At 33.9% G+C, this 12,117-nt stretch overlaps 2 protein-coding genes and 1 pseudogene across 2 annotated transcripts; 1 reads left to right on the plus strand and 2 right to left on the minus strand.

Annotated features, from left to right (window-relative positions):
- Window positions 1-117: 117 nt before the first annotated feature.
- LOC111317452 (cytochrome P450 71B35-like) lies at window positions 118-4,491 on the plus strand. Its single transcript, XM_089752502.1, has 2 exons — window positions 118-1,411; window positions 3,708-4,491. Exons 1-2 carry the CDS (start codon window positions 536-538, stop codon window positions 4,344-4,346), a joined length of 1,515 nt encoding a protein of 504 aa, XP_089608628.1. The 5' UTR covers window positions 118-535; the 3' UTR covers window positions 4,347-4,491.
- A 1,501-nt stretch (window positions 4,492-5,992) lies between these two features.
- LOC111317928 (uncharacterized protein At3g49055-like) lies at window positions 5,993-9,400 on the minus strand. Its single transcript, XM_022920461.2, has 5 exons — window positions 7,593-9,400; window positions 7,406-7,482; window positions 7,107-7,218; window positions 6,847-6,963; window positions 5,993-6,427 (listed from the first exon to the last, which is right to left on the minus strand). Exons 1-5 carry the CDS (start codon window positions 8,997-8,999, stop codon window positions 6,077-6,079), a joined length of 2,064 nt encoding a protein of 687 aa, XP_022776196.2. The 5' UTR covers window positions 9,000-9,400; the 3' UTR covers window positions 5,993-6,076.
- A 1,083-nt stretch (window positions 9,401-10,483) lies between these two features.
- Window positions 10,484-12,117, minus strand: LOC111317454 (mitogen-activated protein kinase kinase 7 pseudogene; annotated as a pseudogene).

The following is a 12,117-nucleotide window of genomic DNA, read 5'->3' on the forward strand; positions in this document are numbered from 1 at the left end:
AAAAAAATTTATACACTAACAAACTCTTTAAAAATTCAACCCATAAAACAACCCACGTTCTCTCACACCTCAAAGCCCACTAAATCTAAAAAAAAATAATAGTTGTCATGTGTAAAAAGTTTATATATATTCCCTCATGTCTCAAAGCTCACTAAATAAAAAAAAATGTCTTGTGTAAAGCTTGTGAAACTCTTTTTATAGATACTAGTATTAGATAAAATAATAATAATAATAATAATTCGCTGAGCGTGCCGCAATCATACACCTCAATTGTTGCTAGGATGTGACGATCAATTAGACATTCCAACCGCTGAGACATCAGTTGGTTAGAGTTTTCCTTAAAGCAATATTTATTATAGTCAATTCCGAATTGTGAAAAGGGTAAGAATCATGAAGGGATTGAATTGTAGCCACAAAGATTGTCCAAACCGAACAACCTCTAGGATAGTAACAAAAGGCAAAAGTTGGAACTCCACGGCAGTAAACAGCGCACGCACGCAAACCGCATAGCATCTCTACTGTTTACACATTACCAATGTGGTTTGCTCTGCTTCTTGTTCTTCTCCCTCTGCTGCTTCTCCTGAAAAAGGATAGAAAACTTGTTCCACCAAGTCCTCCTAAGCTTCCAATTTTAGGCAATTTGCACCAGCTTGGTATTTTGCCTCATAGCTCCTTGCGAGATCTCTCCAGCAAATACGGTCCAGTAATGCTTCTTCATCTCGGTCGTCTACCAACAGTGGTAATCTCTTCCGCTGAGGCTGCAAGAATGGTGTTAAAGAATCATGATCTTAACTGTTGCACCAGACCTTCCTTAGTTGCCCTTGGAAGACTCTCCTACAATTATTTGGACATATCTTTTTCACCATACGGTGATTATTGGAGACAGCTGAGGAAACTATGTGTTGTTGAACTCTTTAGTGTGAAGAGGGTTCAATCGTATCGATTCATTCGCGAGGAAGAGGTTGTTTCACTGATCCATTCAATATCACCCTTTGGCAGTAGCAGTCCTGTTAATCTCACGGAAAAGTTGTTTTCTTTCACGGCCAGTATAATTGTCAGGATGGCCTTTGGTAAAACTTTTCAACAAAGTGGTTTCAACAATATTAATGACAGATTTGAAGAAATGGTTCGAGAAGCCATGGGTGTTCTGGGAAGTTTCTCTGCATCCGAATACTTTCCTTATGTGGGTTGGATCGTTGACAGACTTACTGGTCTTCACGGAAGAATTGAGAGGATATTCCATAAATTGGATGGTCTTTTCGAGCAAGTAATTGATGACCATCTCAACCCTGGGCGGACAAGACCTGATGGTCATGAAGACATCGTTGACGTGTTACTCAGAATACAGAAGGATGGAATTGAATTCGGTGAAGCTCCTCTCACTAAAAACGGCATTAAAGCTGTCATCATGGTAAGCGGCGCTCAACCATTGCTTACGTGGTTATATCTTGCTCTATCCAAAGGAGTATTTAATTGAATTCGCATTGGTTAACGAAATTACATAAACAGATAAAGGTTATAAAAATAATCAAATCTTCGACTTGCAACTTAACCAACATATACAGGCTAATCCAAAGGGGGCAGGCATGTTCATGGCACCTTAAAAATCTTTTACATCATTGTAGTATGGTAATTCAATCATCTAACATTAATATCGACTCTCTCTTTTTCATTAATTTTATTATTATTGGCTCCTTCTTTGTCTTAGGCCTGGCTTTCCCCCTGCCAACATAGAGAAACTAATAATTTATAAAAAAATTATATTTAACGCACTGCTCATATATAAATTTTTTATTTTATTAGTGATTAAGATAATATATTTTTATTAATGAAATAAATAAGATAATATCATCTTATTAATGAATAAATTTTTTAAAATAATATTAATTTTTATATATATTTATTCATTAATAAAGTAGTATCATCCTATTTGTGTATAAAATTTATATATTAATAATATATCAAATATAAACTTTCTATAAAAATAAAAACTAATTATCATCTCAAAAAAGTAGATGGATGAATCAATATTTCTATATATATATATATATATGTATATAAGTAGAGATTCATTTATATTAATGCAAGTTTTACATTCTTTTTTGACCTTTGAATCAAAATTAAATTCATGATTAATTTGGATTAAAATAATTTTAATTTTAGTTATTTTGATCCAACTTTGCTTGCATGTTACCACATTACCGGTTCCAACTCTGAATAAAGTGAGAAAGGTTGCATAGGATAACGGTCAATGTAAATATAATCAAACTATGATGAGAGATTAAAATTAAGTTTATTTGGGTTATTTTTTATAAAAATAAGTGACGTAAAAAAATTTAAAATTATGATTTAATATATATATATACATATATATATTTTAATCTTTCATATAACCGACATGAGAATTATAGGATATAAGATTTTTTTGTTATTGTTGTAGTTATTTGATTTAAAAAAAAAAAAAAAAGTGTAAAACTTACATATAAGTGAATCCACAATACTCTTTATATATATCTATATATATATATATATATATATACACACATATATATATATATATATATATTAACATAAAGTTTTCGACTAAACTCATCGTATGGTAGACTTAAAAATAAAAATGCAATTTTACGGTTATTATTTTTTGTAATTTCAATAAAAATAAATAAATATTTAATTTCACAAACAGAGATTAATATAATAGCATATGTTCTATTTCTTTTGTAATTGATTTTTTTAATTTTTTTTAAATATACTTAAAAGATATGTGTCACTCTATTAATCTCGTTTATAAAATTAAAAAATATACTAATAATATATTTGATGATTTCTCAATAAATATTAGGTATATTTAGTAGAGCATCAAACTGAATCTAATTAAATTGAACAATATCACAGCCTAATTTGATTACTTTTGTTTATCCTAATTTGGGAAAGGATCATCTTCATTAGAAGTGTTTATGGACAGAGCTAAAATTGTGCTAGATCTAGATTATAATGATACATTCCAAAAGCCCTTTCCGATAATATATTTTTCTAAAAAATAACAATACGATATTTTTATTTAATCGTGAGCATTTTTATCATTTTCTTTTATTAATTTTTAAAACATGGATAACCTAACATGTTTTTCTAATGTTTATAGGATAATATTATATATATTTATTTTTTGACTAATATAATTATATAATATATATAAATATAAAAAATAGATATAATTTAAATGGAACGAGTTGAATTTGAACCTTGAATGTTGGAATTAAAGTTCGATCCATTTTTCAAACAAATCTCATTTTCCTATTACAATCTGTTTAATAAGTGTAATATTTTTGTCTAAATTCTCTTAAAAACGAAAGAATTAGGCTTGGATGAATAATCTTATTCTTGAGTAGGTCTACTCTCTTTTAATTAAAAAATAGTGAATATTTTCACTACTTTATTCAAAGATATTTAATACATATTTCAACTAAATCTAAAGTTAATCTTTTAATTAATTTTCATACTCACCTTAAAATTATTAAAATTTCAACCATTAATTAATTACAATATGACACTTTTCCTCGAATTATTGACCCATGTATTAGAGAATGATCAGCGCTGAAGAAAGATATGAACAAGTAATTTTGTTACTTATCTGATTCCCCTGTTATCATAAAAGAAAACCATTGTTCACTTGCTTCTAGTTTTTGTATGTTGTGTGCTGACCATAGGATTTATTTTTAGCTGGAGTAGACACAAATGCAGCCACTGTCAACTGGGCAATGGCGGAGCTTGCTAGGAATCCGAGAGTCATGAAGAAAACACAAGATGAAGTCAGAACTTTTGCAGGTAAAAATGGTAGAGTTACCGAAGACGAGATTGATCAGCTTCAATACCTCAAGATGGTGGTGAAAGAAACTCTGAGATTGCACCCTCCGGCCGCACTGTTACTTCCTCGAGAAACCATGTCTTATTTTAGAATCAACGGTTACGATATTCATCCCAAAACACTGATACAAGTTAATGTTTGGGCAATCTGTCGAGATCCAAGGTACTGGCAGAACGCAGAAGATTTCTTCCCAGAAAGGTTTAGTGACAGCTCCATTGATTTTAGAGGCCAACATTTTCAGTTTTTGCCGTTTGGTGGAGGTCGAAGAAGCTGCCCCGGGATGAATTTGGCAACAAGAATAGTGGAGCTTGCACTCGCAAATCTCTTGCTTTGTTTTGATTGGAAAATACCCCTTGGAATGAAGGGGAAGCTGGTTATTGACATGGAAGAGGCGGCTGGTCCAAGTCTTACGGTTTCCAAGAAAACGGCCCTCCACCTAGTGCCAGTTGATAGGCGATCACTGGAAGATCATATGGAGTGAAGGATAGATTACTCACTTTAAAAGATCTGCTTAATTAATAAATGTAAGATTTCAACAAGTGATGTACTCTGTCGTTGACTTAAAATTAAAATAAATAATAATAATAAAAAACACCATCAGGTATCCAATTATTCGTGTGTTTTTTAAATTATTATTTAACTATTAATTTTTTAATTTAACCACTTAAATTGAAGTAAATAATTTTTTAATTATTTAAGCATTAATTTTTAATGATATATTGATATGATAATATTCATCAATTATCTAATGTCACATTGATATTATCACGGATTACATAATATTATTAATATTTAACATGATAAGTGATGTAACACTATCACATGACATTTGATCGTTAATATAATCAATGATATATCACTGATTACATGATATTTACTAATATTATCATTTCAATATGTCATGTCAATATATTATGTCAATGATAAAAAAATACTTACTAAAATTTAAGTGACTAAATTGATAAAATTAATAATTAATTGATATTTTAAAAACTCATACTACAATTTAATCATCAATGATGTATTTAAAAAAAAAAAACCACGAATTACATGAGCTTTTCCCCCAATAACAAATGCCGATTTGAAGCGCTTGTCATCATCGAACAAAGATCCGATGAGCTGGGTTAAACCGTGAAGAAGATTTTCTAGAGAACTTGAATTCGTCACCAGCCTCTCAAGACTCAATTGGATTACATGATTTGAAACTATGACCTCCATGTTAAGCCAAAGCCCGATCAATAAATCATTCAACAATCGAATGATAAGCCATTCGATACAATAATTTAACCCCGCTCAACACTCAAAACTTATTTACCTCCCTGATCTAATTCTTTATTTTAGAAGCATTCTTTGTATCATATCAAAATGACTGAAAGAAAACCCGACTGTCAGCCCAACCCACTCTAGTACAAAGCTGCACATAGAACTGTGCTACAATTGGCAATTCCTTGCCCATTTTTTTTTTTTTTGGATTAAACAAGAGTATATGTTGAAAATGATCTACTTACTCCATTACCAACAAACATTGGAGGAAAACTAGCTAGAACAACAGAAGGAGAATTCCTTTAGAGTAAATACATGTATATGAGAAATGGTAGAAGTTCATCATCTTGACAAAGAGCTATCATCATAAGACAAATTATAAATAAATTAGTAACCACTACATAAGAAACACTAACAAGAAACATTCACTTCAGTTGAAAGTACCTTGAGAATATAAGAACTCCATTCAGCGACACACATCAACTAAAATTCTTTGTTTGATTTTGAGAATTCACTCAGGCTGTGTCCTTGTAGAGAGACAATTCCGTTCCACTTCTTACTCGCCATGAGTTAATTAGTTGCTCGTATACTCCTGTTTAAATGGTTAGAAATGAACAGAAAAAATTCTCTTTCCACTCTGACATTTCATCGATGATAAAAGCTGTGAAATGAACGAGAGTGACATAAAGGAGAAAATAAAAGATAAAGGAGAAAATCCAACAATGACACTAAGAACAAAAGTGATTGAAAGCGAAACCAAGCAAAATAGACGAGTTAGATAAGATTGGTCACCATGGAAGCATAAGGAGAAAAATTCAATTCAATAGGAAAACATTGCAAATGAAGGGGCTTTAAAGAATTAAGTTGCTAAAAACTGACTTGAATCTTATATATTGAAGCTTGAAAGTTTGCAATAAATACACAGAACAAGAGTAAAGAAAAGTATAATCAAACAAGTGGTTCAGAAAGCTCCATTTCATTTGAACTCTGTTGTTGCATCTCCGGTCTGTGAAACCCTACAAAATCCAGCCCAAGCCACTGCCATGGCCAACAAACATACCTATACCCATTTCGACCCCTTAAGTCTTCCCGTGTTTCAAACTCTTCTAACTGACGGCTAAGCTCCTCTACTCTTTCCCTCAGACTAGATGCCCTCATATCTGCCAGCCTCAATGATTTCTCAGCTGCATCTCTTGCTGCCATGGCAGCAGCAGCAGTCTCTTCTTTGAATTTTAGCTTCTTCTCTGATTCCAACATGGCTTGTTTTGCCTCTTCAAGCTCCTGCTTAACTGCCGATAGCTGCAGATATTTATTAACCATAATGATTAGATGTAAGTTCAGGAAATTCAGTAATTAGGAAAAAAAAAAAAAAAAGAGTACAAGCCTTACATGGAATAAAACACCCTCCCCCCCCTCCCGGAGAAATATGGGAAATTTATACTTCAACCAAACATGAAACAGAAATTTGTTTATAGTCTCATTTTACAATGCAAGTTATTATTCTTTAGCACTAATTGCTGTTGTTCTTGTCTATCCGCTAAGTATAAAGATTCAAACAACCCCCATATCCTACCACTAAATTATAAATACCATTCTGGCAGAACTTTAAAATGATTATTACTTAAAAATTGCCGCAAAAAACACCTTCCATAACTAAACACATAGCCAAATATATAACATATCTATTAAAGAATCCTGTAGCAACATAGCAAACATACCTTTGCTAAGAACTCTTGTTCAACAGCTCGTCCCGCAGCAGCCTCCTGCTCCGCTGCTGATTTCCATCTTGTAATTTCTTCCTCAGCAGCAGCAATGTCCATCATAAGTCCTTCAACCTTCACATGAATTGGTTAAGTCAGCATTAAATGTATAGCAAAGAAGTATGAATGCAACTTAGTCACTCTTCTAACCTTTATAATCAACCTAAGAATTAGAAAACTGCACTCTAAAAAAATGGTAACTAACAATGCTAACTTACACTTTCATTTGCTGCTCTTTCCTTCTTTTCAAGCTCCTCTATACGGTGCATTCGGTGGTTGAGCTCCTTGGCTCGAGCCTCCAAAGTTTCTTTAAGTACACTCGACTCTGCCCTTAATACATAAAAAATGCGAGCAGAAAAGAATGGCATATGGTCAGTTCATGCACGATAACTCTGAACCCCAAATTAATCTGTCCAACTCTTTATTCTTTGAATCATTCGATACAAAAGCAGGATGATAAATATTGACTTTGTTCAATTTTATTGTTTGAAATAAAAATAAAAAAAAAAACAAGTACCTTAATTCCTCCACAGAATGCTGTAGTTCAATTATCTCAAGCTGGGATGTTTTGACAATATTCTCCAATGCACCAGCCTGTCCAAATTGCATATAAGAATCTCAACAAGGAAAAATATGGCCTTTAAACACTAATGCAAAGCTTAAAGAGCACTTCCGACAAATCAACGCCAATAGAAAAAACTAACCAAAGTGTATATTTCATCCTGGTCAGAGTCCTGATCTTCAGCTTTATTTCCATCCCCAGTTAGTTTACCAAATTTGAAGTCAATTCCAAACTCTCTCAAACCATTCTCTGCGGTTTGAAACAACTCATTGGTTTTGGATTTATTTTCAGATATCATCCTCTTGGACAATGCACTCCTAAGCAAAGAGCCAATGTGTTCTTTCTCCTTAACCAGTCTACCAACTGTTTCATTCAAACTCTTCACTTTACGATTCTTCTCCTCCACTAAATCCTTCGTTTTACCAACAAGAATTTTTGTTAACTCGTAGATAGATTCCATTCCTGCCAAACAAGCACGTATATTTTCCTCCAAATCTGTCTCTTGTGGAAGAAAAAAGGACTCCGATTCATCTAATTGATCCATGTTATCAGCATCAACAATCTTAATAACATCATAAATACGTTCATGAATTCTCGACACGAAATTCAATTGATCAACCAGTAGCGGCCTCTGTAACTCCATCTTCGACTCCAAACCTTTCAATTTATCATCATATTCACTAGCCAAGTTCCTCAACTCCATTGATTCATTCTCAGCCAAACGAATTTTCTCCAACATCTCTCTTTCGGTCTCCGTAATCTTCCCATCCTTTTCAGCTACATTCTTCTCTAAATTTTCAATTACATTACCTTTTTTTGCAACCTCTTCTCGTAATCCACTTATTGTAGCTTCTAGTTGAGAAACTTCAATGGCAATCTCGTAATTTCGTTGCTCCATCTGCTCTCTTGCTTCATTTCTAGACTTGGCAGTGGTTTCGGTCTGTTTAACGAGCTCCTCAACGATCTCGTTTGTTCTTTGGATTACTCCATAAGCAACGGAGGGCAATCCGGAGTACTTTTGTGATCGCGGCAATCCTCCAGCAGCGAAATTCTTGAAATTACTAACTTTTCCAGATATTTTTTCGATACTGGAAACAAGCATACGAGCACAAGTCTCGATCTCCGATCGCAATCCATCTTTTCCCTTCGTTGCTTCCTCTAATTGGTTCGCCAAATCTTCTCTCTGTTTCGAAACCTCCTCTTTGATCTTATTAGCTTCAGCTAATTGCGCCGATATGTTCTCGTTCGATCTCAAAGCTTCTTCTTTCTCACGGACGGCTTCGTCCCGTTGTCTTGCGCACTCGTCTCGCTTCTTAATCGCCTCGTGAGCCAGAACTTTTAATCGATTAAATGAAACTTGGAGTTCCGATTTCGAATTCTCCGCCGCTTCTCGTGCTTGTTTCTCGCGATCGAGCTCCGCGAGAATTTCACGGAATCTCTCGACCGACACGTCATCAGGAGACGGTTCTTTAATAACTATGGGTGCCGGCTCATCTGATTCCATGTCGCTGAGCACCGCATCGGCTTCCTCATCGCTCGCACTCGCCATTTTAAAACGAATTAAATTTTGCTATAATTAATCGGTAAAAAATCTCGCATTCTTTTTAAAGATCGTAACCCTAGAATTGGAAGCAGAGGAGGAAGACAACGGAAGTAATCGATTCAAGCTAGGTGAGAAAAGAGGAAAGGATGGAAATTGAAGTGGACAAGTGAAGACTAATTAATTATAAATTTGCTTAGGAGAAGAGGTTTTGGAATTCAAATGAACGCTAACGCCGAAAAACGAACAGCACGATTAACTACCAACCAGTCTCTCTCTAGGTTTCTTCTGTTCTTTTTTTTTTTTTTTTTTCCCTTGAAAAAAAATTTTGTTTTAGCTAACACCTTGAAAATTACCCTTTTTTTTTTTGGCCGAAATTGAAAATTAACTCACTCCAAGAAGAAAACAATATATTAAAATATTGAAATTTAAAGATTATGTTTTGCTGAATTGTGCGGCGGTGGGCTTCAATACTTGGGTCATTAGAAAATGCCACGTGTAGAGTAACCTCCACTTGGTATTCGATTTTAACGGCTCGGATTGGTTAAGTGGAAGATGCTTTGGGAATTTGGCTTTAATTTTTCTTAGTTTCTTAAATTGGGGGGATTTAAAATAATGTTTTATTTCTTTTAATCTAAAAATAAATACCATCAAAGTTCAGTCTAATTTTTAAAATTATTTGGAGGAAAATAGAAATTTCATTATTTTAATCCCACAAATAAATTTTAATTTTTTTATTCGTATTTTCATAACTTTAATAGATTGATCAACAAAACAAGAGATATCAACAAACTCTTTATCTTAGTATTGAAGAGAATGCTTTTAAATCTTGAACACTTAAGTTTATATCTTATATCATGTATGTTGGATCTAATTCTATTTGATTTTATCAAATTATATGCTAATTCGTAAATTGATTTATTTTATTTAATTTCATTATTAATGTGATAAAATAATAAAGTCAGAGATATAAGATAAAAGGCATGATTTGTTCTTGTTTGTTCGTGATTGAAGAGAATAGTAAAGTACTAAGTGAACCAATTTCATAAAATCATGGAGTAAATAATATAGTGCTATAACTTTTTTTAAGAAGCTTAAAATTTTCATACTTATGAGGCTGGCCTCGACAAATCCTCTTAGACCACGAGTGTCAGGCCAAGTCATGAGTCAATTTTTCCATTAATGTGGAAAATACCTGCACGACTTCTAGTGACACTGACTATTTTCCCCATTGCTTTGAGCATGTTTGTTCAGCCAAAATTCTTTTTCCGCTCTTTTGGCAACCAACGATGGAAAAATTTTTATTGCGTCACAGTCACAGTCATATTTTATGATTGAATTTTTAAAGATTCAATCATAAAATAATATCATAACATGATAAAAATTCATTTCATCACATTTTTGAAAGAGCTTTTAGTCTCGAAATTTAGTATATTTTAGTTTTTGGAATGATCCCTGATGTCAATGTCCACTTCTCTCTGTTCTTTGTTTTGTCAAGAAGTGGAACAAATAAAAGAAGGATTGCATATATCTGTCCCATTGGAAAATTATCCTGCTTTGCAAATTTTTGTTCTTGAGGTTTTCCATGTTCTCCTTATTTCCTAGCAGAAAATAATAAGCCTAAATGTCACTAGACAGACACTAGACAGCTGCCATTGCCAACCATTTGAAGTTCACAATTCTGTTGCTTGGCCATAATATTAAGGAAAGCATTCTTTTCTTTTTCTTAAAATTCTTAGCAGTATATATTTATTAGTGAAAATAAACTTCATTACTAACAAGTGGTGAAGAGGATGGTTCCCATTTTTACCGACTGATGGGATGAACATAAATGTTTAATTTCAAGTAAAAGAAGGGACATTATATAAATGTTTATTAGTCCTCGAGTCTCCTATTCGTGCAAATGTAAGGATGTGACAGAAGTTGTGAAGCTGTCCATCTCTTGCTGGGTTCCTTTTGCAAGCAACAACTGATAAAGCTCCTGAATTCCGCTGATGCCTCCTCTGGCAAGCTTAGAGGTTCTCCAAAGCGCGTTATCAGCACGAGCTGCATCCAATTCGGCTTTTTTCCTGGTGGGAGAAATGGGAAATGACCCACATAGAGCTCCAATAAAGTCACACCCAAGCTCCAAATATCTGCCGCATAGACATACCTGTAATCATAACTATTCGAGTCCAATCTTTCCGGACTCATATAAGCGTAGGTACCGACATAGATATCCCAATAGTCAGGTGCTTCATTCTCTCGCATTATCTTGCTCACACCAAAGTCACCAATTTTCACATTCATGTTTTTATCAACTAACAGATTTGAAGGCTTAATATCCAAATGGACAATATTGAATGCATGAAGGTAATTCAGGCCATTAAGAACTTGATAGCCAATGTGGGCAATTGAGGATTCGGAGAAAGGGCCATTAGCTTTAACAAGTGTATCAAGTGCTCCTGCGTCCATATACTTCATGACAATTGCTTTTTCACCTGCCGTTGATTCATAGGTTCCAAGGCATTTGATGATGAAAGGAGAGTCCATAGAAAGCAAGATTTTCATTTCATGGGACGGTTGATAAGGCTGCTGGCTATCGTCAGGATCGCCACGGATGATTTTCAGAGCATAGATTGCTGAAGTTTGCCTGTGGCGCACCTTGTAAACGGTGCCATGGTTACCATGGCCTAAAACGCAGAGCTTTTCCAAGTCAAGAAGGTCAGCTACTTCTTGACTTGCGTTGATTTTGGGCTTAGAGAGATGGATAAAGGGAATAAACTCTGAATTCTTGACTTCTGGAACAGGAAGCTGGAGACTAAGTTGAAGTCTATGCTTGACTAGAGACATAAATAAATGTCAATATTTGACCTTCAGTTTGGAAGGAAAACTCACTAAAATGAACACTGAATTTCTCCTTGAAAAAAAAAAAAAAAAAACCTGAACGCTTGATTTTGTAATTAATTAGATAAAAAAGGAGAAAGTAAATCAATTAAAGTACGAAGTCTGCAAGGGTTAGGCAGACAAAGACTGGAATTTGTTGTCGTGAAGTGACGTTTTGTTGCTTCAGCTTGGGTAAGGTTTTTATAGTCTACTGGTTGGCAGATGCTACGCGACTATACAATTTGATCGTGACGATACTCGA

This window comes from Durio zibethinus, chromosome 2, assembly GCF_047325235.1.
Source record: "Durio zibethinus cultivar Kanyao isolate XHJ-2024 chromosome 2, ASM4732523v1, whole genome shotgun sequence".
Classification (NCBI taxonomy): domain Eukaryota; kingdom Viridiplantae; phylum Streptophyta; class Magnoliopsida; order Malvales; family Malvaceae; genus Durio; species Durio zibethinus.

Bases quoted from the DNA above. Each gene is read 5' to 3' on its own strand.
- LOC111317452 (XM_089752502.1), top strand. From the start codon at position 536: ATGTGGTTTGCTCTGCTTCTTGTTCTTCTCCCTCTGCTGCTTCTCCTG. The intron at 1,412-3,707 runs GTAAGCGGCGCT...TGCTGACCATAG, and splicing joins GCATTAAAGCTGTCATCATG to GATTTATTTTTAGCTGGAGT.
- LOC111317928 (XM_022920461.2), bottom strand. From the start codon at position 8,999: ATGGCGAGTGCGAGCGATGAGGAAGCCGATGCGGTGCTCAGCGACATG. The intron at 7,219-7,405 runs GTACTTGTTTTT...TTATGTATTAAG, and splicing joins CATTCTGTGGAGGAATTAAG to GGCAGAGTCGAGTGTACTTA. The intron at 6,428-6,846 runs GTATGTTTGCTA...AAATATCTGCAG, and splicing joins AACAAGAGTTCTTAGCAAAG to CTATCGGCAGTTAAGCAGGA.